The sequence below is a fragment of the Micromesistius poutassou genome (genome assembly GCF_964030765.1).
Source record: "Micromesistius poutassou genome assembly, chromosome: 7".
Taxonomy (NCBI): Eukaryota; Metazoa; Chordata; class Actinopteri; order Gadiformes; family Gadidae; genus Micromesistius; species Micromesistius poutassou.
This window is the reverse complement of record NC_140277.1, coordinates 15352898-15379707: the sequence shown is the minus strand read 5'-3', so window position 1 is coordinate 15379707 and position 26810 is coordinate 15352898. Positions and strand designations below refer to the sequence as shown.

At 48.8% G+C, this 26810-nt stretch overlaps 1 protein-coding gene across 1 annotated transcript in view; it reads right to left on the bottom strand.

Annotated features, from left to right (window-relative positions):
- The window catches only part of ryr2b (ryanodine receptor 2b (cardiac)), a gene marked incomplete at both ends in the record, with an annotated part of 75945 nt that overhangs the window by 29543 nt on the left and 19592 nt on the right, over nucleotides 1–26810 (bottom strand). Inside the window, 38 exons of the mRNA XM_084470221.1 lie at nucleotides 62–349; nucleotides 452–582; nucleotides 931–1012; nucleotides 2833–3113; nucleotides 3898–3958; nucleotides 4270–4355; nucleotides 4599–4720; nucleotides 5901–5977; nucleotides 6236–6351; nucleotides 6731–6854; nucleotides 7153–7228; nucleotides 7319–7396; nucleotides 7800–7940; nucleotides 8303–8392; nucleotides 8622–8700; nucleotides 8991–9154; nucleotides 10582–10722; nucleotides 10820–10910; nucleotides 11333–11565; nucleotides 13127–13296; nucleotides 13733–13853; nucleotides 14370–14484; nucleotides 15004–15190; nucleotides 16476–16611; nucleotides 17436–17539; nucleotides 17797–17929; nucleotides 18303–18417; nucleotides 19084–19360; nucleotides 20346–20489; nucleotides 20770–20884; nucleotides 21316–21516; nucleotides 21984–22733; nucleotides 22942–23155; nucleotides 23990–24216; nucleotides 24313–24399; nucleotides 24757–24916; nucleotides 25489–25649; nucleotides 25916–26030. Coding sequence (XP_084326347.1) covers nucleotides 62–349; nucleotides 452–582; nucleotides 931–1012; nucleotides 2833–3113; nucleotides 3898–3958; nucleotides 4270–4355; nucleotides 4599–4720; nucleotides 5901–5977; nucleotides 6236–6351; nucleotides 6731–6854; nucleotides 7153–7228; nucleotides 7319–7396; nucleotides 7800–7940; nucleotides 8303–8392; nucleotides 8622–8700; nucleotides 8991–9154; nucleotides 10582–10722; nucleotides 10820–10910; nucleotides 11333–11565; nucleotides 13127–13296; nucleotides 13733–13853; nucleotides 14370–14484; nucleotides 15004–15190; nucleotides 16476–16611; nucleotides 17436–17539; nucleotides 17797–17929; nucleotides 18303–18417; nucleotides 19084–19360; nucleotides 20346–20489; nucleotides 20770–20884; nucleotides 21316–21516; nucleotides 21984–22733; nucleotides 22942–23155; nucleotides 23990–24216; nucleotides 24313–24399; nucleotides 24757–24916; nucleotides 25489–25649; nucleotides 25916–26030 — 5993 coding nt within the window. The remainder of the gene's footprint in view (nucleotides 1–61; nucleotides 350–451; nucleotides 583–930; nucleotides 1013–2832; nucleotides 3114–3897; nucleotides 3959–4269; nucleotides 4356–4598; nucleotides 4721–5900; nucleotides 5978–6235; nucleotides 6352–6730; nucleotides 6855–7152; nucleotides 7229–7318; nucleotides 7397–7799; nucleotides 7941–8302; nucleotides 8393–8621; nucleotides 8701–8990; nucleotides 9155–10581; nucleotides 10723–10819; nucleotides 10911–11332; nucleotides 11566–13126; nucleotides 13297–13732; nucleotides 13854–14369; nucleotides 14485–15003; nucleotides 15191–16475; nucleotides 16612–17435; nucleotides 17540–17796; nucleotides 17930–18302; nucleotides 18418–19083; nucleotides 19361–20345; nucleotides 20490–20769; nucleotides 20885–21315; nucleotides 21517–21983; nucleotides 22734–22941; nucleotides 23156–23989; nucleotides 24217–24312; nucleotides 24400–24756; nucleotides 24917–25488; nucleotides 25650–25915; nucleotides 26031–26810) is intronic.

The window sequence follows — 26810 nt, the reverse complement described above, 5'->3', positions numbered from 1 at the left end:
TCACTAAACGCGGACGGACAGACGATGCGGCCATTGCTAACAAACGACTTAAATGCGCCACCTGCGAGCTGCTGCATCCAGTCCCCCTGGCACTTCCCCAGGTGGTTGTGGAGGATGCGGAGGATGTGGCCCAGCAGAGCGGTATCGAGGTGGACCAGCTGTCCCGCCTGCTGCCACCGGCGGGCCATGTAGCTGCACACCAGGGGCAGGGTGACCTCGGTGACGTGGCCGTAGTGGGCCTGGCGAGCCCCGGCGCCGGCGGCCGCCAAGGCCTGCACCTCCCCCAGGGCCTGCTCCAGGGAGGGCAGCAGGGGACACAGCTCCTCCACGCTGCCTGGCACCCCCAGGTCTGGAGGACAGAGATAAGCAGGGAGCGGAGGCAGACTGAGTGCCTGGGCGTGTCACTTTTGGCGGTGTGTGGGGGTTTGGGAGGGGAGTGCTTTGTGGCTACCTTGTCTCTCGGTCTCGGTCAGCGTGTGGAAGATGGAGCTGGGCTGGTCCTGAGCGAGGGCCGGCTCCAGGACGCTGACGGGGAACGCCCCGATCAGGGCGGCCAGACAGGCGCCTGAGGCTGACCTCTGCCTGTGACGCAGGCACACATGCATGAGGGCGGGGAAGACAGGCAGGGGAGACACTTCTCATGGTGACAACCCGCTCTCCTCGCCATTAGCTCACCTACTGAAGAACTAGTGTGTTCGCGTTGACCTCTTTATCAATTATTGAAACATTTGGATTGATCATACACAGATGTGTTTCATAGGAACTCGATAGTTACTTAAAATGACGCAATTGTACGGAATCTACTTAAAAATGAGTGCGCTTGGAATAGGTATTCTATTTTAGTCAACTCATTCTACACACGCCAGACCAAACAACCATTCACGCCAGCAGCACATGCGGTAGCTCCAGAGGAGATTGATAAGGGCTTACCCCTCCACAACCAGCGTGCAGCTGGTGCCCAGGCTGTACAGGCAGTTGAGGATCCGGTAACAGTACACTTGGACGCTTCCCACTGGGGAAAACAGGGTCAGTCACAGCGGTGCCACGGTGTCACAGAGACAGTGTTTTTCACCTTCGCTCCTAGCTCACTTCCACAGGCATAGCGCGTACGACACATGGCCTGCAAGTACGCCAGCAGAACGAGGAGCTCGAGATGCACCCGAAATAGCAATATGCCACAAGCTAGCACAGAGCTGGCCAGCGTGTTCTCTCTGTCACTCTTTTCCAATCAAATCCTGACGGATGATATCCCATCCATCCAACAATTAAACTGGACTGCTTTTAATTATTCCTAATGAACTATGATCCACGCTGTGAATACCACTGGACTTAATCAACATTAAAGATGTCCCTCCGGGTTCATCCGGTCGGCATGGGGAGGCTGGAACGCCTGGAACGCCTGGACAGAACACAACGCAGCAGAGGAAGACCGGAAGGAACGGTGACGAGGAGCACGATAAAGATCGCAGTTTATTATTAACCTAATGACGGATTTATGGGAAGGTCAAAGGATCAATGAGGAGGACGATATGCCAAGGCCGCTCTGTCTGTGGTTAATGAGATCTGATTTCAAAGCAGAGGAAGAGGACCAAGGAGGAGGGAGAGGACCAGGCTGTGTGTGTGTGTGTGTGTGTGTGTGTGTGTGTGTGTGTGTGTGTAGGGGGGGGCTTCCCTGTGTGGTTCAGGAGGTGTGGATGCCAGCTGTTCCTTCCTGCTGCTTAGCATACTTAGCATATGGGCAAAGGTAACAAGGACTCTCTCTCTCTCTCTCTCTCTCTCTCTCTCTCTCTCTTCAGGTTGTAAGGACGGCGTGAATGTTCAAAGCTATCTCTGTCATGAAGTTTTAACAGTTTCAACAGAATTATTAATACATTGCAAGTCGTTTTGGATAAGGGCTTCTGTGAAATGACTCGATGTATACAAAGTCTCCGTCTTCATCTCCCAGAGGTGTGTATATGTCATAGCCCAATCAAAAGGCTTTGGTTTTGCTTGGAGGCAGAACTGACAACCAAAAGGCTTTTGTTCGATTGATCATTTTTAACTATAGTTGTTATATTCTGATGTTTTCTGCACTGTGAAGCCCAGTTTGGCTCAAATATTAGTGACGAATAGAGTCAATCTAGGGACGCAGTGTGAACTGGTGGCAGGAGTGGCAGACGTTCTGAAGCGGGCTCATGTGGTCTCAGGAGACGGACCTTGTTAAGCTTCTGTGTGGATTCAGAACGTATTGATAGTGTTACAACAGGGCGGTGAATGGAACACAACAGTTAGCACAGTGAATCGAGATATCGACATACCAAAAGTACACTTCAGCGATTATTTGAAAAAGGGGTGATCATAACAAACATGTAGTCATAAGTACAAATATCCCAGCTTTGATATTTTGCTTCTCATCAGTTGCCAATAAGCAAAGTGTAATCATGTAATCGTTAGTTTGTCCCTAGGGGAAACACAGTCCCTAAAGTATGTGTTTTGTTTTTGATTAGGCCAGTGCATTGCCCGCTTCAAAATCCTGGAATAACGAAGGTGAATCACCGGTCTCTGCTGCTGTGACAGCACTGAATGCTTCACAGCACTTCTCCCTGCAGCCATGGGAACAGCCCAGATTCACAACGTTACCTTGTGATTCTGTTGCATGCATTCTCATCACAAATATTTTATCTGAACCAGGCTTCATTTGACCGTGATGGTCCTGAAAGGTGCCAAACAAATAGGACATTATTATTATCATCATTACCATCGTCATTATTATTTATATTATTATATGACTACCACCACAGTTTGATAACCAACAGACCACCTTTATAGTGACGGTATAGTCGTGCATCTCACCTAACAGGTCATCTCCAGAGCCCTGGCTCCTGAGGTGCTGGGACAGGGCGGTGAGGAGGGGCAGCAGGGTGGAGGCCGCGTAGCCGCACACGCTGGCCAGGCCCCGGTGGTGCTGCGGACCCCTGCCCTGGGGGACCGCGGCGGCCGGGGTCACGGAGAGGTGCTCCACCGTCGTCTCCAGGTCGACGGCCGCCGCCTCGAAGAAGGAGCGCAGGGAGGCCCGGATGATCTCTGAGGAGGCCTGCATCAGGGTCCTGAGGGGAGAGGGAGGCTCCTTCAGCCTGGAGACCATCTGGATCACGTCATGCTGTTTCACTACAACGGATCAATCCGGACCTCCTGCCGCCCATGACCATTTCCAGAAATTGCAATGTAATCAGGGCCAATCAGGGACTGGGTTGTAGTTGACGACGTAAACGGGCCAATCAGGGACTGTGTCGTAGTTGACGTTGTAAACAGGCCAATCAGGGACTGTGTCCTAGTTGACGACGTAAACGGGCCAATCAGGGACTGTGGCAGTCGCTGGCAAAACAGCAATGGTGTAATTGACTACAAATTCTCTATGATACAATAAGTGATTGCTATCTACAACGTATATGGGCGTATTTGTTTAAATACTTAATACATAGGTGTTACAAATGGCATACATGTCATATATATGATAATACGAACAATAATACGAAGCACTAACACGCATGATTATATATATTCATCATAAAAGAACATGCACACGGGGAACATATGACGAATGTGTGTGCTGCGAAACATTCTTGTCCCTAGCTGCTCACCCTAAGCAAAACAACTCAACAAAATAAAAATAGTGGGGGTGCCACCACGTCAGATCAAGCAGCAACGTTTTTCCACCCAAGCCCCATTTACCTGATCGCCATTGATCTGCTATGAAAGAACAAAACACAAGGGCCGACCGCATGCGTTAAGAGAGCGGGGAGTTGTGGGCACTGAACGGACGATATCAATGCCATCAGTGGATCAATTCCCTGGTCTAATGTGACCAGAGGACGGGGTGAGGGAGGGAGGGGAAGGGGGGTGGTGCCATCTACCTACCTGGCATCCAGAGTCTGAGCCAAGACATGGAGGCAGCTGTTGATGGATGCGTCTTTACCACCTGGGGGTTTGGGGGGGGGGGGGGGGGCGGGGACAATAAACAAGAGGAAAATACTGCAAAAAATCGGCATAAGTGCACATTCTGACAAACAGGGACGGATAACATCATAGATGTGCACACGCACACTGAAACAAAAGGCACAAGCCCGCCCACCCCTCCACACACACACAAAAGGACACACAGAGTTCCAAATGCTTCTTTTGTAATGCAATATGAAAGGTCACTGTATAAATAGGTCTCAGATCGATGCCGCATGTACGTTCACGCACGCAGGCACCCCGTAGAAACGAATGTCATGAATAAAGCCTGACACAGTTTAGACACAGCGCTCCTCTCGACGTGCTTACCAAAGAGCGATGTTCTGCGTCTCACCAGAGCCGCCAATTTACAGAACAAACTAGAGGCAACACGGCGGGTGGAGAGAAAATGAACACATTAACGGAAGGAAGCATGTTGAGCAAAATGGGAAGAAAGATAATGAGGCGTCTTGCATTGACAGTATTTACTTGGCATCTAATTATCCAATCCCACCACCAGACCGTATGAAGATTCTTTAAAAAACTAAACAGAAACATCTGTTTAATGAAGGGTTTGTGTATATATATAATACAATTCTGAAGGACCTGGTCCCATTTGCTACCTGACGACCATCTCTTTCTCCTTGTTGGAGGCGTGGCCCCTGGTGCCTTGGTACGGGGTGGAGTTGGACAGGTAGTAGGCCTGGTGGCTCTTGAGGTATTGCTCCAGCAAGGGCAGCACCACCTGACAGAGAGGGGACGTACTTTACCAGCCGCATCCCTGAGGCGTCAAACAGAAGCTTTATGAATCCTGCATGAAACGGATTCTGAATATATTCGTTATCACGTTTGTTACATGAATTATCATAAATAATTTGACAAATTCAACTGAAGCCGAGTGCGGCCAACATGCATAAACAAAGGCCAAATGGGTGTGTTTTTTTTTCTCTCTTAGAACAACGATGAATATGTTGATATATTCACATATATTGTATGAAGGTTAATCAAGGGAACAAAGTCAGGTCTTGTTTGCCATCAGCCAAACAGGTAATTACGATGGATGGGCTGTTGCAGAGCGATACCATTCATACTATAATAAGCACCCTAATTCCCAGTTCCAAGAAGTGCAGCCCTTACAGTGTCTCGTCTGAGCAGTATACTAATGACTTTCTGCTTCAGTTACCACCGTCGCCTCAGTCAGCACACATTTGTACACGTTTGCTTATTTGTGTGTGTGTGTGTGTGTGTGTGTGTGTGTGGTTGTGTGCAGAATTTGTGTGTTCATATTTCTGTGTTTTAATTTTTTTTCAGGCAACCACTAGTTTGTGGTTGTCGTGTGTGTGTGTGTGTGTGTGTGTGTGTGTGTGTGTACGGGTGCGTATGCGTGTGCGAGTGTGTGTTCAGAATGTGTATACACGATTTTGGCACGGATTTCTACAGTCAGCCGACACTTTGCGGTTGCTCAGTGCAAGTATGTGTTGCGTCTGATGAGAAGCTGCTCTGCAGACTAGATCGGCTCTGACTGGGGGTGGGGGAGGTGGGGGAGGGGGGGGGGAGGAGGGTGGAGGGGGAGTGGCATGCATCAGAAACAAATAAACTCTGTTTCATCGCACACCTCCCCCGGGACACACGTCTGTGTGGGAGATGCTTTAATCAATCCCCACGCCCACATGCGCTTCCACAACGGTTCCCTAAATGACACCGGCGCAGTTGCTTTCACGTGTCGGGGTAACCCGTGGCAACCCCTTCCATCACCACCAGCGCTCACTGGTAAATGACACGGGGAGGGGTGTGCTGGGTTGACGGGAGGGGAGACAGTGGGAGTATGAGGGGGGGGGGAAATGGGGGGTGATTGGGGGGGGGGGGGGTGTGCAGGAGGATTCCATGTCAAACGGAGGTTGGCGTGCTTCTGATCTGAGGCAGACCTTGGTTAAAAAATGCATCCTCTGCTGGTGCTGAGGCGTCTCGCCCATGGCCGTCTGCCCTCTGGCCTGCATCACCTCTACGGAGGTGGAACCACAAACATGCACACACACACACACACACAGACACACACACACAGAGACGCCATTTGTTGACATAATATGCAGCGCAGAATTTTCAACGAATAATACATCAAAGGTTACGGAGAAACATTCAGAATCAACCAGACAACTTGTATGAACTAGTGCAAACCCATAGCTCAGTGTCCACAAAAAGTACACCAGGTACACCAACTGGTTGACAGGTTGTCAACCAGTCAAGACAACATAGAGTTTACCCAGCTCCAGGATGTCCTCCTGGGCTTCCTCTGTGTAGGACAGCAGCCTCTGTAGGAGCGTGTAACCATAGCGGGTGGCTATGGCGGGGCAGTCCGTCTCCACCGTCTTCCGGTCCCTGCGGTGGCGGAAGGGGAAACATCACCACCGCTGGTAATATACATTCTGAACAATAAATCATTGAAAATGATTGTTGGTGACGGATCAGACGCGCAAGTTGTTTTGTTGTTAGTTAAGATTGAGCGACGGCGCAGCGTTTCGCTGACGGCGCCGATCATGAGGCCACGCCGGCGGTAATCACAAAGACAGATTGTGTTCTGACTCCTGCACCGACTGGGGGCTCCCGATAGCGAGCGCCTTTTCTCGAGAAGCCAGTCAGCCTTGAATGCCTCATTACATGCCCACTTACCTTAAAATGACACCGCACTTTCACAGTCCCCCGGCTCTGCTACCGCCACCGCGGCCTGTCCCTCCCTGTGCTTCCCCCCGTCGCTCACCTCCACACGGTGTAGCCGTTGAGCTGGAGGAACTTCAGGACGTCCTGGGCCCTGTCCCGCAACTTGCTCCTCTCCTTGGCGCTCAGGGTGTCGTAGGGCACCAGCAGGGAATGACTCGCTCCGCCTGGAGGGGGGGGGAGAGAGAGAGAGAGAGAGAGAGAGAGAGAGAGAGAGGGAGAGAGAGAGACGGGTGAAACCCACTCACCCTCTGTGCCGCCATGTTCTGTGCCCTTCAGGGTATTGAACCATTACCGTCCAGGGGGCTGTTTATTTAACGTCGCTCAGGGTACAGAGACGAGAAGAGAGGATAGGACGCAAGAGAGAAGGAGAGAAGAACGTTGAATAAGAGAAGGAGGGAGAGAGAGAGAAAGAGAAGAGAAAAGACCAGAAGAACAGGATGGAACATAGTCCAACCGGATCACCTTTGGTCTCCAGCTCCATCTTCTTGCTCTTGGCCCAGGAATTATGGTAGTTCTCCGCCAACTGTTCGGCCATCGACTGGAATCGAATAGAAACGTCCTTTCATCGAATGTATGACAAAGTCACCGCTGAAATGTGCGTCGAGTTGATTGAATTGAAGGGACTTACACACTGGTTCCACGACAAGGTCACGCTGCTCATGTCCACGGGTTTGGGAGTGAAGGTGGAGGCTCCCTCAAAAGACAACTACATAACCACATCGAGACATATCCTTATTTGATTTGATTCGGTTATTACATACAGTACGGCCGTGTCCCAATTCAGGGGGCCTGCATCCTTCGAAGGACGCGGCCTACGAGAAGGTGTGGCCTTCGTAGACCGCGAAGGCCACACCGAAGGCCGAACAAGTTTAACGTTGTTAAATGAGATCCACCCGGTGGATCCTTCAAATCCGGGGAAAAGAAGGCTGCGTATCTCGGCCGCATTCGTAGGAGCCTTCGAAATGGAACAGCCTTGACACGCCGCTGTGACGTAAGCGGTCTTCAAACGCGTCCTTCGAAGGATGCAGGCCCCCGAATTGAGACGTAGCTATATTTCCTATATTTCTATATTTATGTAAAGAAAAAAAGATCAACGCAAGGCCACACACCGGTCCGGCCTGCGGGAGCCTGCGTGTGCAGGCGGTGGGGAGGCCGAAGGAGTCCCCCTCAGTGCTCCTCTCCACCGTCCATCCGAGGGACAGCATCGTCTTTAACGTCTCCTTGATCGCCCAGCGGTACGCCTCTTTGTCCTGGGGAGGATCAAAAGCAGGGCGGACAGGCTTCACGTTGGAGGCATCAAGCTGCACAACAATGAGATCCAATATGTGAAGTGAAGTCTTTCATTAATATGAGATGTACTGAGTTTGTTTTTCATGTTTCGCAAGGACTTTCCAATAACCCTGCCTTGAATTGAAAAAACATCCAGAAGGACGTTGCCAGAGGCATTAGCCCTTTAGGAAACCGACTCTGTTGCATTATTTATCAGCAGAGCGGTGGGGAAGTCACTACCGGGTAGGAGACCATGACCAGAGGGCATCTCACGTTTGATTCAACAAGAACAAAAAAAATAATATATACACAAAATCCAGGGTTGTTTGCGTTAGCGCGTTACCTTCTCCGCTAGAGCTCGATACGGCTTTAGCAGGGGGTGAACCTTGGCCTGCTCACAAAGCTGCTCCCCGTGCACCCAGCCGTTAGCAAACTGACAGGAAACAAAAACACAGATTCAAACACGCACATCGTGCATACGCCGCGCCGCTCGTCTTCCGCTGTCATGCTCCCAGGACGTGGGGAGGAAAGATAAAAGTTGTTTGCATTGTGCCAAACAGACTTTAATGAACTATTAAATAGGCTTATACGAGGCAAGCACACATCCACAAATCACCCTGTCCCATTTAACAGCGCTGATGAATGTTTTGTCATGAAATTACCTTGTCCAGTGACCATTTCTCATGGGTATGCACCGCGTACTTGTTCACAACAAACTCCAGTCTCTCCGGCAGTGACACACTGGCGGGAGGAAATTGGCATTGAGCTGAAGTTTTAAATTAACACAGGGAGTCACGATGTTCAGGTGAAGCAAAGAAAATCACAACCACACTTGGCCACATTTCAACACCACTGCCCTGAGGAATGCAACAGACAGTAAGTAAGTAAGTGAATACTTTATTAATCCCCAAAGTGGAAATACGATGCCAACAACAATATATTGAGAGAAAGAGAGGAAAAACTGTAATCTGATCATCCGCAATCCCACAATGCACTGCGGGATAGCGGCACAAGTTGATGGGGTGTCTCACCTGGAGGTGTCCACCGGCTGGGGGTTGAACTGGCCCTCTTTGTCCCAGGAGCCCTTCCCCTCTGTCTGGCTCAGGCAGCAGGTGTGTGTGTGGCAGGGGGGCAGGGCCCCGGCCAGGGCAGCCAGGCTCTGGAGACCCAGTCTGAACAGCTCGGCCTCGTAGGCCTGTGGAGCGACCAGGCGGGCGGACCCAGGGCAGAGACACAGTGGCCAGCAACAGATAAATGCTAAGTGATTAGAGCGGGCCAGATGCTTTTGTCCAAAGCAATTTGAATGTGTCCAGATACATGTGTCGTAATTAATGTGCAGGCGTTCTCGCTCAGTGATGCCAACGGCTGGACTGGCAGATTATTGTAACGAGTTAGTTGTCAAGTTGTCAAGCAATTGGAGTAAATAAAAGACTCCATTTCATATTTTAATGAACAAACTGTTTATCAGTGATTGCAGACACCTCCGCGATGATTTTGGCAAACTTTGACTAAATTTGCTGATCGCATTAAGCATTCAAGTGTGGATTAAAATAAAGAAAAGGCACTCAGACGTCACGAAAAGAACGCCGCCTGCGTTCAGCAGAGGGATTCACATAGTGTGGGGAGAATGGCAAAAACACAAGAGGGGGACTTAGGGACTCAGTAACAGTGATAAAATGGAATTGATTACTATGTTGAAGATCATATAAGACTAATTGCCACGTTTAAAACCAAAAATAAACAGTTTTGGTTCCACTGGCTCCTTAAGAGCAACCCCGAGTTGATTGAACTCTCCTTCAAACGCAGATGAAGGAGGTTTCAATAGCCAGTTACTGTGGGACTCAGAGCACCTCCTGAACCCTGCTCTTTGGGAGAATGAGTCAGAAGCGTTTCAGTCAGCAATATGATGATCACAAGGTGTATGCTTCTATTGAACCATGGAGGCTGAGAGGCTTGTATTGATTGCAGAAATTCTACATTCATTCAATCCATATAGCCATTTCTCCGTTTTCTGATGTACAGTATGAAAGAAAAGTAGATCTGCAATGATCTTTTTTTTGCACGATTTCTACTCAAAGACTTTGAGATGAGTATGAGAGAACAGTCAGCTGACATTTAGAGATATGTTTCAACATCAGTATTCTTCATGAAAAGTTTTTTTTGAAACCTTTTCAGATGCTACAAACTTTTCATCTTAATCAATGAGCTTTGAGTGACTGTAAAGTTAAATATCTGTCAACTGACAACATGATACGGCAATGTTACCGCCTGAATGTCTTTTTCTTCTTCATTCTTATGTACTCGGCAACCCGTTTGTTCAAAGGGTGCCTTCTTGAGGTTTGATGTATCTTTTCTGTCAACATAAAGACAGAACTTCACCTACTAAGATGGAATAGTGAAACTAGGTATCCTCACTCGTTTTCCCATTCTCACTAATTTTCTGTTGATAAGACCTTTCTCCCTCAAATAATTCACGACAATCCCACTTCTCTCCTTCCGCTGTTTCTAATAACGGTTTGCTTCGTAAAGTATTTTCTTTTCCTTGCACTCGTCCGTCCTCCTTAAGCTTACTCTTTAAGCTTGACCACTATAATTTATACGATGATACGTCACTGAGTTTACCTTTTGAGCCAGAGCATTGAACAGGCCCCAAAACAACTTCCTGGAGATGTGAAGCTCCTCCTCCGAGGCGGAGCCTAGGTTCCCAGACTCGCCCACCAGACAGTAGTACTTCCAGTTCTGTTCATAGTGATTGGTCAGCAGCTGGTGGCAGGAAACAGCAATGATGAATTGCTAAACTATTCAGTAATGTGACATGGAAATGTATATAAACTACAGACAGGGGAGAAAAGATAGTCACCTTAAGTGGCATCTTAGTGTGGCCTGGGAGTTGGGGAATGTCAAAGACGAGACGCCGCAGCAGAGGCTGAATCATGGATGGCTGAAGTTGACTGAGACATCCAGAGAAACACCCAGTCAGACAGCCAGCCCCGCAGGCACAAATATAATTGAATAATTAATATGTGTTCTACAACCACGAACATCCTGAGCATCACTTTGAAATCAAAAAAGGAAACTAACTTTAGTATTCAGACAGTGTTGCTGACAAATAGAGGAACAAATTCAAAACATTTCCATTTGGATAAGTCTGTGGATGGCTGTAAACAGAATGTGGTTGCGAGCGGACGGTAAACCCCAAAAAAACGCAGCATGCGTGTATCGCTTCACCCCCTGAAAAATAGATGCTGGTGTCTTTCATCGCGCCCACATTCATATTTCAGTGATGCAACACTAACATCGGGAATCAATCCTGTCTCTCTACCCCATCGTCCTCCTCTCCTCTCCCCTCCCATCCCATCCCAGGCTGTCTCACCCGCAAATGGCAAGCATGCACTGCTCGATGGAGTCCCTCTGAGCCTTGGTGAGGTTGGGGGAGGAGGACAGGCGATACACGGCCTGGGTGAGAGCCTGGACCAGGGCGGCCGGGGCGGGGGGGGTGACGTCGGAGGCGTGGAAGAGGCCGGCGTGCTTGGTGAGCAGGGGCAGCACGGCCGTGCACAGGTAGCGGTTGAGGGCCAGGGCCATGTCGACGGAGCCAAGGTCAGCCTGCAGGGGGGGCAAGGTTGCACCGGTTATGAGAAGGGCATCCGGTGCAAGGACTTCTAGAGGGTACTTCTAGAGGGTACTTCTAGAGGGTACTACTAGATGTAAACATAGGCGGATGCTCCGGTGGTACGCAGTGGGGGGAGGGAATGAGGTGAAACTATGAAAGTGAAAGTCTAGGAAAGTGTAAAACAAGTATGAATGAGTCAAAGGAGACAAAAGTATAGGAGGTATTATATTCAATTGTGGATTGGAGTCATTGGAAAAAATACACAAAACACACCCAACAAACCATTCAGTCCAGCTGTGCAATTAGTGTTGTGTATGAACTAGTTATTTTGTACTAGTTCATACACAACACTAATTGCACAGCTGGACTGAATGGTTTGTTGGGTGTGTTTTGTGTATTTTTTCCAATGATTCCAATCCACAATTGAATATAATACCTCCTATACTTTTGTCTCATTGAACAAGTTCATTTTTCTATGAACTTTGAACTGAACTTAACATATTTTCAACTAAAGAACGTGAACTAGTTCAGATTTTGTGACATTCTGAATTGATGCTTAGGTCCAGATGACATGTTTATTAAATAGAGTTACTGCCTTAGTTGTGATGAATGAAACAGGTGTACAATTAATATCCACAACAATTTGAGATTGTAGTGATGGGCAGCTTGTTATGGAGGGGATTCATTTTAAAAAGATAAGCACAGAATACTCACTCCCACAGTTTTTCTTCGGTTTCTAAAAAAACTGTTAATGAACTGAACATGACTAGTTCAAAACTGAATTGGTGAACTATGAATGTGAATTTATTCATTTTCTTTTGTATTAACTGAGTGTGAACTTGCACAACACTGGCAATTACTATACTTGTTTACCAGTCACGTGATGCAGATGTACACCTAGATCGTTAGTCAGTTAGAACCTTCCACAGTTGGAAGCCAGTGAGTATGATGAGTACAGGCTTTTAGAGTTGATCACTCCAGTGTTTCAAGTGCAGGGGTCTTTCCGGTGCAGTGGGTAACCTCTGGGTCACGTGGGCGTGAGTGGTACTAGGCATCCCGTCATGAGCCAGCAGGTCCCCTTAATAGGTGATAACTAGCGGCTGATTGCAGCAGCGGCGCGGTTAATGAAAGGCCAGGAACACAGGGCCAGGAGAAAGGTAGAGGGCCAGACCACAAGAGAGAGAGAGAGAGAGAGCAAGAGAGAGTGAGAGAGAGAGAGAGAGAGAGAGAGAGAGAGCAGAGAGAGAGAGAGAGAGAGAGAGAGAGAGAGAGAGAGAGAGAGAGAGAGAGAGAGTGCAAGTCACCCACTGTGCACTGTGTAGTGATGTTAAACAAAAAGAAAGCATTGGATCGGTGCTATCAAAGCGGTACTCTGATAAAGGAGAGAGTGAGAGAGTGAGAGAGAGGGAGAGAGAGCAGGAGAGAGAGGAAGAGAGCGATAGTGCGAGAGACAGAGAGAGAAAAAGATAGACAGCAAGTGTGAGCGTGAGAGAGAGAGAGAGAGAGAGAGAGAGAGATAATTTAGTGGAGGTAATTCCTCCTCCCTCTGCTCACAGTGTCCAGCGAGGCAGCAGCCTGCAGGTCGGGCAGGAAGCCCACTTGGAGCAGGTGGAAGAGGAGCTGCTGGTCCGGGATGCCATAGACCCGGTCCAGGAACAGGACCATGGCAGCCTTGTGGTCTGGGCAGAACACTGTAGTTGGATCAGGCTCCACCAGTGTGCCATCTAGGGGGAAAAACAAACAAACCCAAATACTGAACTGAACACAATAAAACGGGTTGGATGGATGTTGTAGTTATACATTTCTAAAATATGTATTTAAGCAGTTTGACACTTGAAATGGATTTGTGATCAATTTATTCAATGATTAATGATTTGAAAAAAACAATATATATTCTGCATTTCCAAAAAGATATCAAAACTGAATTTTGTATAGTCTTGGGCATTAATCACTTCAGATAATAAAGCTTGGTATGTTCCTAATAAAGTTCCTAATATGGTCTACATATGGCGTATACTTATATCACGTTAGTATACGCCATATGTAGACCATTATTCTGGAAAGGAGTGAACCACAGAATGTTTGTTTTCTGGGCACCATTGAAGTCCCTTGGCGGATGCATGTGCTGATATTCCAGAGGGCAAAGCCTGAGGCTCTTACTGGAATCCACAGAGGGGATCTGGAAGGGAATACTGATCACCCCCTGCAGGTCTGAGAGGGGGACCAGGGACCGCAGGATGGACCTCACGCGGACGGCCTCCCCCTTCCCGGCATGGATCAGCTGCACAACAACAAGCACCACCACGTCACATGAGCATTGTCATGTCACGGATAGAGGCCCAGACATATGCTTTGCATTTTTGGAGTGATTGAAGTCGTTTTGTCAGCTGTCATATGCTTAAGGGCATACCTTTGTTTCATCCGCAACACTTTGATTAAAAATTCTTCAATCTAATGAGAGGATTATTTATGAACTGAATACATTTTCAGAAATGAAGCAGCTCTGTGCGTATGAAAATGGCTTGCAGATTCATTCACTCATCACAGGCACACGCATTTAGAGGGACAACCATGCGCTCAAACATCAAGAAAGCATGCCCACCCATGCATCCCTCCACAGTTTATAACTCACAAGGTCAATACGTGCCACTTCAATGACTGTCCCTAATTACACCCCACCCCCCCTCCCTTTACACTCTACTGGCCTTGTTAACAATAAATACAACTCTTAAACTCAATCAGCAGCAGGCTATTGAGCGGCCAGGCTTTCCCTCCGCTGCTCAGACTTGTATCTCACGTGCATCTCCGGCGCACAGCGGCCCAGCAGATCAATGAGGGCGGAGTAGAAGGTCATGATGGCGTGCCCCATGTGGATAAGGTCATCGTCTCCCCCGTCGTCCTCCGCGGCGTCCCTGTGTGACGACACACCGACACAAACGCTGCAGTGCATGTTCTACCGCATAGTGTTTGGTTGATTATAGATGGGATGTTAAATGAGCAGCGAGTATCCTGCATGAACTGCACAGCCACCAAGGCTGAGTGAGCTAGCTGACTGAATCACAGCACAGGTCGTCATACACGCACGCACGCACGCACGCACGCACGCACTCACGCACGCAAACACACAGTCTTGTAAAGGCTTCATAAATGTGAGCTGGAGTAGAACAGAGAGTGCTGTGTGTTGAGTCCTCCACCATTAAAACTCTGACGACACCGCGCTCCACCCTGTAATGCTGTATTCCTTAGATATGGGGAATGGGCTGAAGAGCGGCGGGGCCCAGTAATGAAAGGAACGAGCGACAGCTGAGGACGTTTGTTCTTTCGTCGCCGGCGTGTGAGATCTCCCACAATTCTGACATCAAGGCCACTTGTGCCATCACTCACTCACACTCTCTCACACACACACACACACACGTGTTTCCATCACTGACAGCGTCGTGCTGGACCTGTAGGCGGTTGAAGGTCCGTCCATGGAGATATCCTCAGAGATCCTGATGGCTTCCTCCATAGCAACCAGCAGGCCATCCCCCCCCTCGCCCTGCAGGGCGGGGCCAAAGCACTCGGGTCGGCGAATCAGCAGCTTCACCACAACATAGGCATTCTCCTCCACGCTCTCCCCTGTGGCGGTGGGAAGCGGCGCCACACACACACACACACACACACACACACACACACACACACACACACACACACACACACACACACACACAAACAGACATAGACACACACACACAAGATGGAAGATTAACTGGATACATGTCTTGTTCCCCTTGAAATCCAGGTCAAATTTTAAATGCACAAGTCACCTACAAATGGATAGTTACATGTATGTAGTATGTTTTATCTTTATTCTAATAGTTTTTTATTATATTTTACTTCAAATTGTTAAATTTTATATGTATATATACTCTTGTTTCGCACTCTCTTTCCCACTGTACTGCTGGTCACTTGTGAATTTCTCCTAAGCGGGATTAATAAAGGACTATCTAATCTAATCTAAAATCACCATGTAACATCGAAGTTAATTAGAATTTGATTGAAATGTAAGAAGGTATAATATTTTTGTGCCCTGCTGCTATTCAAAGCACCCCTTTTTGGAGGAAAATCAAGACTGACCTGACCTGAACATAACATTCTTATTACATCACCTTTTTTTATTAAAATTATCCAATCTCTGGAAGTTTTAATTTTTATTCATATTTTGAGCTTTCTGCAAGCACATTGACTTGATCTATGATCCCGACATCTTGGTACTCCAACAGTCTTTGCCATCTTAAAAACCTGCCTGCTTAAAAATGTGTGGAGTGCATGGTCTGATGGTCTGATGGCTGATTAAACTCTGGGGCTGGGAGAGGCTGCACACATGTGTTGCTTTCAGCAACCAATGCACACAGGTTAAACCAGCCACCACCACACACACCCAGAGAGAGCTCTGACAGGCCAGTACTGAACACCTGGTCCGATGAGGCCAGACTAATACTCGTATTGCGTATTGACTAATACTTATTCAGGCAAAGCAAATTAAATGAGTTCCCAGAATTTGTCTGGGTCCCAGGCTACTGAACACCTGCTCTGACTCTTACAATTCTACTTCTTCTGCAATAACTTTAAAATCACACCTGTGTCCTGGTCGTCGGATGAACACAATAAAGACACCGGGTTGCGTGGGAGTGTGGCAGTCAGCTAAGTGGCATGTAGCAGGGTCAATTGCTACACATATATTTACACTGAAACCTCTCCTTGAACAATATTAGCTCTCACCTTGTGTAAACTATATATATATACATAGAAAAATAAGCGTTTGCATGTACATTTTTTTCTTTGTAAGGTGACCTTGAGTGTGAGAAAGGTGCTATATAAAAGAGTTAACGTTGTTATCATGACCATCCGGTAGTAGATGTACCATTGCAGAAGACGGCGAAGCGCAGGAAGTTCAGGTAGCGCTCGCCCTCCACGGGGTTCCAGCCCAGGTCCGGGTAGCCCTTGGACACGAGCATGGCACAGCTCTGGAGCCCGCAGCCGGCCAGGTACTGGACCACCTGGGAGGGCGGCAGGGAGCCACAGCGAGCACCGTGAGAGGGGGACGTTCCTGAGGGGTTTCTTGACTAGTATGCAGAGTATGCAGTGGTATACAAACAACCTCAAACACTACTCTGAGACAGCATCTCAGAGTAGAGATGCTGAGATAGCTCCCCAGACCTTGCATGAAGTCAGCAAACATGCAAATGGGAACCTTGTCAAACACATCCCGCTGGAATACAACGGGAGAAAGCGAACAACTATATTTGTTAGAGCCCATCAGATATAAACATGCATAAATGTCCATGCGGGTAAAACTTCTATTATGTATAGCCCTTAATCACAGTTACAGTCTCAGAGGACACAAACCACAGCAGCTCCCTAAACCTAGTCCCTAGTCCCCTGTACAACAGACGCTGTAACAGCACAGCTAGAAGGACTATCAAGGATCCCCATCACCCCGGTGACAGACTTTTTGTGACCCTCAAGTCAGGCAGACACCTGCGCTGTCACAAAACACGCACAGAGAGACTGAGGAAAAGTTTTTTTTCCCTAGGCAATCAGGGCCCTGAACTCATAAAGTGACATAAAGTGATACCGGACAATTGCCCACCAGAGCAGAACACTGGACACACCCCCCACCCCCCCCCCACCTGCACAATTCAATTTGTAAATTGTTGTTTTTTCTGGTAAAACTTATAGTGTATTTCATTTTATTTTTATTCTATTGTATTTTATTTCTATTTTAAGCACGGAAATCCAGAGTATGTCACACAAACATTTCACTGCACACCATGTATGTGTATGTGACAAATAAAAAATGGAAGGAGTGAACTTTGTTGACCTTCTCTAGGTCGGGCTCCCGTAGCGCCAGGGCCAGCTCGTTGTTATCCATGACAGAGGCTGCTGCCACGTCCAGGGGGGTGGCTCCACGCATGGACGGAGAGGCTGGAGACCAAGAATCAGAAACACAACCCATAATAAATCGTGGGATTTCTAGAGCTGTAAAAGGAGGCTTAAAAGTGGTGGGAAGGGCTTTGATGACCGAAGCTCATCTCCTGGCTCGTGGCAGACAGAGTGTGAATGGCTCCTGTAGGAGATGGTTCATGAGCAACTTTGTAGACCATAGCGATGTCAGAGCCAGTGTGAATAAACCCCTTGCAGAAGGAGAAGGGGAGGAGGGCGAGGAGGAGGAGCCGGTTCACCTAGTCCCACGCTGCTGTTCTCCAGCAGGTAGCTGAGGCGATCGAACAGAGCGCCCTGGTTGTGGCGGCTGATGCGGCAGAAGTAGCACAGAAAGCGGCAGCAGTGGGCCACCATCTTGGGGAAGCTGATCTCCTGTCCGGGGACGTCGTGGAGGAAGACAAGGAGGGAGAAAGAGAAAGAGGGAGAGGGAGCGGGAGAGAGAGAGAGAGAGAGAGGGAAAAGGAGAGAGAGAGGGAGGGAGAGGTCGCACCATGAGAGGCAGGAGAGCAAGGCGAGGATTCACATCAGTGGGATTAAAGGCGGATCAGCGACGACTTAGTCACGCAAGTCAAGGGAAAAGATTCTCCTAATTTAAAGCGCGCTAATAGCCCGCTGTGAGTGACTTAACAATGGATCATTTTCTAACGACCTCTGATGGTGGAACGGTGTGGTGAAGCAATGTCACAGCTCTTTATGGGATGAAGTCTACGATGTGATGAAGACGACGATGACGACTGCTCCTTACCTTGGACTCTCCCTCCCCCAGCACATTGACCATCACCTCCATCACCGTCTCGTGCATGCCCAGCGCCCTCATCAGGTCTGGGTGCTGGTAGAACACCTTGTTGTTCATGATATCCCTGCAGGTGAACAGTGACATCGGGGCACTCTGATGACAATACTAAGTGATTAACGTCTCCCCTGATAGAAGCATGTGATTATGACACTGTCGTTTCGACCTGATTGGTCCACTAGACCCTTTAGAACGAGATGAAGTGAGCAGTATAGCACACCTGGTCATGCAGAAATTAAACATTAGTCATCACTATGAATATTACTTCAGCTAGAAACATAACACTACTAGCTTAAAAAACGCATGTGAAATTCTCAGGAAATGGTGGCAAAGTCTCCCCATGGATAAAAGTCTGTCAGGTACAAGGAGAGTGTTTTCTTTGTGTGTTGCTACAATTTCTAGAAAGCATGAGCTCAAGGTGGCAGGCTGACTCGACAACAGGGCCTTGAAAGCGTCCTCGTTACTTGGCGGTTACGTGCATCCTGGCTGTAGTAGTAAACTACGGTTTACGATGCACGTCTAGGGACGTGACTCTGATCGTCTGACGGTTGTCTTGACGGTTTTATGGTTATGAGTCACACCCCACTCCCCTCAGATAACGACGGCAAACCAGCGCACCCTCCGGTGGTAATTCAGCCCAAATGTAATCTAGATTCACTGACGCACGCCGAGGAAGAAACACAAGACGGCCCTGAGTCCCAGCCCCCCCTCCTCCTCCTCCTCCTCCGCTTACCCGAGCCCTCGGATCATCAGCCGCTCCTCCTCGCCGCCCATGCGGACGCTGAGAAGCGATCGGATCTGCCCCAGCGAGGCCAGCAGGCCCACGGCGTCCTCCACCGAGGCCCGGCTGATGGTGTAGGCCCTGCGGAGGGGCGCTCCCATCTGGCCCGCCAGGCCCTGGTACTGACGGTGCAGCAGGGAGAACATGGCCCTCACCAGAGCCGGGTCGCCCACCTCGCTCTCCTGGGCCCAGAGGACTACCGTCGCCGAGATGAGCTCCTTGAGGGACACTGCGGGGAGGGGGGGGGGGGGGGGGGGGGGGGGGCATTGGGGGTGATGGGAGTGGTAGTTAACAGAATCATGCTCTGTTGGTTGAGTACTAACAGTCAGACGAGTGAGCTGGGGGGGCTTATTGCTGATTTTGAAGAGATAAGAAGTCTGCAATTGGAGTATAATCTGTTTGCATGATACAAACAATTTGTAAGAAATCGTTTGCTAGGATAATGAAAAGATTGTAATTTAATCATGACTTGATTTAAATCAAAACGACTCTCCCAAAACACATGAGTAGCCACACTAGCCTTGAGGAAAAGGCTCAGGAGGTAGAGTGGGTTGGCAGGTAACCGCAAGGTTTCTGGTTCGATCCCCGGCTCCTCCTAGCTGAGTGTGGAGGTGTCCCTGAGCGAGACGCCTCACCCTGACTGCTCCTGACGAGCTGGCTGTCGCCCTGCGTGATTGACTCCGCCGTCGGTGTGTGAATGTGTGCATGAATGGGTAAATGTCAGTCAACACTGTAAAGCGCTTTGGATAAAAGCACTATATAAATGAGGACTATATACCAAGACTCCGATAGACAGGGGTGCCGTCCAATCATTGATTGGATGTCATTGGAATCTTTGATTGGATCAATGCGTTATTGTCAGAGCATTTGATTTATTAATTGCTATATTATATGCATATTGCAATTATGACATATTGCAAATATGACTAAAATCAAAGGACTACCCTAGCATTAATGCTATATGTGTGGTATACAAACTGGATTAAACTGGTTGTGATCGTGGGTGACGGGCGGTAACAATATGGGTTTGTTACATCATGTCTTTGTATTGCTCATTTTCATCATCATTTCTATGATGCCATCAGTGGTAACAAAAATGCAAACGCACATACACACGCACACACACACACACACACACACACACACACGCACAAACCACTCAAACTCACACACACACACACCCATAGGGAAAATAAAAAGGTCTTAAAACCCACTGGGAGACTTTGATCTGCGTTCAATCTCGCTGTCTGTGCAATTCTCCTTTCTGCCGATGACCCTCCTGATCAGGCTGACGAGTCGGTCTTTAATGTTCCTCTCTGCTCCCTCATCGCTCTCCTGATCACCATCTGTGTCAATTCCTGCTCAGGGGACAGGAAGCACACACAAAATAGGAAGTGCCTTCCTCAATACCAAGCAGCCGTGGCGGTGAGCGCTTCCTCTGGGTTTGTTCGGGGCAGGACAGGTCATTGCGCATTCAGAGTGGATCGGTATTTGGGTTTCCTTTTGAGAATCAGTCAGGTTTTTATTGCCCAGTAAGCTTTCACACGCCAGCAATTGACTGTGGTGTAGTGGTGCAGAAACACAAGATGCCAACCAAAACAAAACGAGAACAACAACTTGGGTGTGCGTGCGGTTTACCACAGTGTGCGGTGAGGCGCTGGTGGAAGTCGTGCAGCATGTCCTGGATCTCCTCTGGACAGGGACAGTCGTCGTGGTGGTCCTGATCCGCTCTGAAGCTCAGCAGCATGTTCATCTGAGAGGGAGGACAGTGACGCATGTCGGGAGCGAAAATAATGAGCCCGGGCTGGGCTCCAGCCTCGGTGCTGCCATGAAAGGCGTTGAGCGAGCAGAGGCATTCCCCCGCCGCTGCTCGGCTGAATCACATATGGTTTTAAACACAGACGGATGGATGAATGGATGAACAGATTGAAATCGACGCTACATCAACATACCACCAGACACCAACACTTCACACGGGGTTTTACATCATTTGAATAATGAGCCGCACTGCAGTTGAAGCATATTAAAACACTTTGTGCTTATCTTGCTCGTTATGAACAGCTTTGCAGTTTTCCCAAAAAAACACAAACTAGCCCCCGTTTATCTGCCACTAACGACAAATTGTCATGGCGTCATACTCAATATTAACGCCAACGCCAGCGTGGGAGGGAGGGCTCCACCCACCTGCTCCAGTGGAGGGGAGCGGAACTCCTTGGTCTTGCGGGCGGTGAGGGCGGCGGACATGTTGAGCGCCTCCATCACCTGGTTGTAGCGCAGCCGCTGGTTCTCCTGCAGCCGGCCCACAAAGCTCTCCGAGAAGGCCGCCGCCGCCTCCACCCGGTGGCGCACCTGGCAGTCACACAGGTAGGACAGGAGCTGGCACAGCTGGATGGGGAGGGAGGGAGGGAGAGTGAGGGGGAGGGGGAGAGAGAGAGGGGGAGAGAGAGAGAGAGGAGCATGGGACAGAGAGGGAGATTGTGAGAGATAGACAGTGTGAGATAGACAGAGAGAGAGAGAGAGAGAGAGAGAGAGAGAGAGAGAGAGTGAGAGAGAGAGCGACCGAGAGGGAGATTGAGAGAGGGAGAGAGAGAGCGCGAGAGATAGACAGAAAGAGTGAGAGAGAGAGAGAGAGAGAGAGAGAGAAAGGTAATTTAGTGGAGGTAATTGTAGGAGAAACGTGGTGTATTTAGCTTTGCTCTCATAGGGATTTTCAGAGCTAAGTGAGAGAAGGTGCCCTTTATGAGTCCCAGATGGGATTTTGGGGATTCAATAAAAGAAAAAGAGGCTAGAGTAAATATCACCTAAAGAAGGTGTTATGAGATCAAAGTGGGAAGATATGAATGCACATTTACCTCCAGTTTGACAGCTTCAGGCAGCTTCATCTTGAGTAGCCCTTGTTTGGGAATGTTTTCTTTCCCGCCTGTGCAGCCCATCTGCTCTTTCCCAAATCCATCATTATCATCATCATCCTCATCATCATCATCACCACCACCACCACCACCACCACCACCACGGCCCCCCTGGTCCTCGGGCGTCTCCGTATCCTCGCCACGGGGATCCCTGCGGAAGACTCCGGGCTCGATCAGCGCCAGAACCTTCCCCAGGTCCTCGTCCCCAAACACCCCCATGACCAGCAGGCTGTAGAACAGCCGGAGCGGTGGCACCAGCAGCAGCTCAACACTGCCCCCTTCTGGGTCGCGGACGCCCTGCCCCACCGCCCCCACTGCTGCGCTGAGCAGCTCCACGGTGAGGCTCTTCAGCTGCTCCAGGGGGATGCGCGGGCTGCCAGTGAAGACCGAGGGCTCGGCCACGGGGCCGCCGCCGCCGCTGCCACCGCCGCCGCCGCCACACCCTTCTCCGCCAGCGTCCGCGATCCCGTTGCTCGCCCGCACAAAGCAGGGCGAGGAGAGGAGCATCTTGGGCTTGAGGGAGGTGCTGTGAGCCATGCTGGGAACGGGACTAGGTGGACCGGCCGTGGATGACCCCGCGCCCGTGGTGCCGGGGCCCGGTTGCAGGGCGATGGTGCTGGTCTGCTCCGTCAGGGGGATGACGTACTCCTGGTTGGTCATGAGGCACGCGGTGGCGTTGGAGCTGAGGTAAACCTTAGCGGAGCGTAACATCATTGATTTAGGTTGTAGACTCACTGTTTTTATGGCTGTGCAGATATATGTCTGATTCACTGGCCACTGGACTGACAAAATCAATAGAGAAAGAGAGCATCTCTAATGTGTTATTGATTGAGCAATTGATCAAGTAAAGGATTCACTGTTGAACGTTTATAATAAAAACACAGGAAAAACGCCTTGGTACCTGAATGAGGAGTTTATACAAGGCTGCCCGCAGCGGCCCAGGGAGATAGGGATTCTGAATGGCATAGAGGAGCTGGGATTGGTCCAGGTAACTGCAGAGTGCGTGGCTCACCCTGGCGTTGCCAAGGGCACAGAGGGAGCAGTAGAGGAGGAGGGTGTGGTGATGAAAGGTCAGGAGGTCATGGCGTTCCGACAGCTCCAGGATGTCCACACACCTAAGGACAGGGTCAGGGTTATCAGTAAGGTGTGGATGGCTTTTAAACTGTGTTGCCTATTTTGAGGACTTTATTATTGAGGTGTTTTCCAAAAATACATTTCCACTCATTAGCAACAACCTTCCATAGAGAAATGCACCCGTATTCTTATTAGAGGTTTGATTCTGTACTGAATCCGAAATCGGCCGTGTGTCAGGGTCGGATCGGGTAGGAATCTCCAAGGCAATCCAATCAAGGTATGCATTTCTGAATCAATGGAAGCAATAAACCATTTTAACCAATACAATTATTTTTTGGTCTGGGTAAATGTCGCTGTCCATTAACCCTGACGTAACCTTAAACCTTCCTATGATCCTACATAATGAGGTTACGACAGATTTAAATGTCATACTCTATGGCAACATTTGCGTGTGACCCATGACTCCTCTACTCCCAACTCTCATCATTTGCAACAGATTTCTGTCATTCAAATTTCGTTGTAATCCGCAAAAATCAAATTGTTATGCATGACATGACAGACCGCTGCATGCATTAATTCCATGTGCCAATTAGGTTTTTGTCACCAGTCAATCACAGATTATATACAGACGATATGTAAGTGTTTCAAAATGGGTTTTCCCTGCCACGCTTTGTGAGAGGAATCCGGATATTCCCACAGGTACCTCAAACCACGTTAATTAAAATGCGTAGTTCAAATCCATTCAGCAACCAAGGTTTGGATGAGATGCATTACGCAAGAGCACCAAAACATGACTCTCAATATACGTTTTTTAAAAAGGGAGATTTTTCAAACGTTCAAACCAAACAGTAAACACAGGGCAACATCTTCCCCACCTGTTCTCATCGGGGATGTGGAGGGTCAGCACCTGAAGCGGCTCAGAGCACTGCACCTGCCAGCCGTGGCGTGTGTCCAGCCGCGTCGCCCCCACCCTCAGCGTCTGCTGGGGCAACCGGGCCCAGGAGACGGGGCTGAGGTGCTGGACGTGCAGCCGGGGCGGGCACTGCGGAGCCGCGCTGGTCCTCTGGCTGCGGAACAGACCCGCTGACAACGGCATCACGTTCTGCAGGGCGACGAGCACAGAGACAAAGCGTCGAGACGTTAACGCGGTGGGAAAGTGTTAACAGCCTGGTGGATGGTAATGGCAGCAGTGGTTCACCTTGACACAGCCCAGATTGAACTGAAACATGTTGGAGGCGGTGGGCTTGACGAAGACGGCAGGGAACAGCCTCGTGCTTCCCTCCACCTGGACGATATGCAAGAGGGGTATGGGTCATCATCGTGGCACGTCGCATCATCCGGAACAGGGTTTGGGGACACCAGATTGTAGCATGACACTATGTGGTCTGTGCTGCATTTATACTCTATATAATGCAGCAACATTTTGTAAAACATTACAAACAATAAAGACTCAGATAGGGACTACATTTGTGTGTATGTATATATATATATATATATATATATATATAGATAGAGAGAGAGAGAGAGAGAGCGAGAGATAGATATAAAATAACAGCAAACAGCGAACAGCAAATTCAACAGCCAAACAAAAGTAGATCCTTTTTTTGAACCGGTGGAATTCGCCCCCCATGTCCTTCCCCACCTGGTAGAAGGTGGCCATGTCCACCCCGCTGGATGTGAAGGTGAGCAGGCCGCTGGCGGTGTTGACCAGACAGCCGATCTCAAGGCCCGCGCTCCTCCGGCTCTGGGACAGGCCGGTGGCCTCCCCCGCACACACCATGTAGCAGCTACTCCTCTTCACGCTGAGCACACACACACCACAGGCACATCATGAATAAAATCACTGGGTATCAGTAGTCATCAATTAGATAACATGGCAACAGCTGTTTAGCTTTTCATTTCAGAGTATTTTTTCGAAAATTACAAAGTTATCGGATAATCAACTGATATTCAGGCTCCTGATTACAGTGATGTGACGCCGGGAACTAAACTTGATTACGATTATTAAGTATGAGTCCTATGTGTTTTTCAATCAAAACGAGGACACGCGTACCCGTTGAGATTTTGACTGGTTATATCATCTATTCAGTATTTAAACCCAGCAAGACTTGTCAGAGTAGTCAAATTGCATTTTAGACACAGATCACTGTAGGCCATAAAATGTCACACATTCTGCAATGACTTCGTCACCAGCAGCTCACAGTTTTTTTCAGAACAGATACTGTCACATACTGTCTACCCAGGTGTAACTGTCACATATGACAGATGTGACAGGGTGAAAAAATAGATGTTCGCCCAAGCCTAACCTCCAGCGACATCCAGAACTCTCTCTCAGTACACCGTGGCGATGATTAAAAACTTTGCTCGCTCTGACCTCTCCTGCACCTTGCCGCTGTCGTCCCCCAAGGTCACCGTCACGGTGCGGGTTCTGTCGGGGTCGAAGGTGGGCCCGTGCTGGTGGAAGTCAGGGGTCACCCATCCCACCCACACATTGAACGGGTCCTGGCCAGGAAGCACCCGTACTGAATAGTAATACTGGAGAAAATGTGAAAAGAAGACCTGTCACGTTTTTTGATTGTTGGCAATGAAAACGTGTAGTAAAAGAGAAATCGTTCATCGGTGAAGCCAGAGACAGCTCATTTAGAAAAGGGCAGGTAGGGTAGGTAGGGGCTAGACTATAACCTTTGGCTTGGAAATGATCACTCGAGTAACATCAAACCACAAACATGAATAATGTATTCATGCAACAACAGATGAGGAACACGATGTTCCAGTGAACTCTCCCTTAAAAGGGTTCCTACTGTGGAGCTCTGCACCAGACAGCCGTTGTTGTCCTTCTCCACGAGTACGTCTTCCAGGAGCCGGGCGGAGGAGTTGCTGCAGACCAAGCCCGGTTTGTTCTTCTTCAGCATGAACCTTCTGCAGGACACACACACACACACACACACACACACACTTCATTGGTTATTTACTCCTTATTGAGGTCTCTGAGACACATAGCGGGAGAATCTCGATTGAAATGCTGTCGAGATTACAAAAAGAACGTAACCATAACAACCTTATACACATAGTGTTAAAACCTTACATTTAAATAATTAAACGGTCAAATCATTTACCATTGATGCCGCACATCAATGGTACACGCAGTGTACCCAGTCCTGAGAGAGGTCTGGTGAGCTCCTACGCTCCAGTCGCACACACACACACACACACACACACGCACACACACACACACACACAGATACATAGACAAATACACGTAGACACAGACACACAAATACACACACAAGAACACAGTCACACAGAAATACACACACACACACACACACACAGACACACACAGACAAATACACATAGACACAGACACACAAATACACACACAAGCACAGACAGTCACACAGAAATACACACGTACACACACACACTCAAATAGATATACACAGACACACACAGACACACACACACAATTATACATATTTCCTTGGGGAGTGAACCAATCTTCCAATCAGGACACGATTTAATTGGGCAAAAGCCAAAAAGACACGTTTATTGCAAAATCAAAAGTCTTTTACAAAATAACCAAAATCTGGGAGGACTTCCCAGAAGGCCCGGTCTCTCCACACACAGGTGCCACATGGAGCCTTGAATGAGTGGAGAAGCAGGCTATTTAAGCCCTGCTTCTCCACCTGTTCCTCA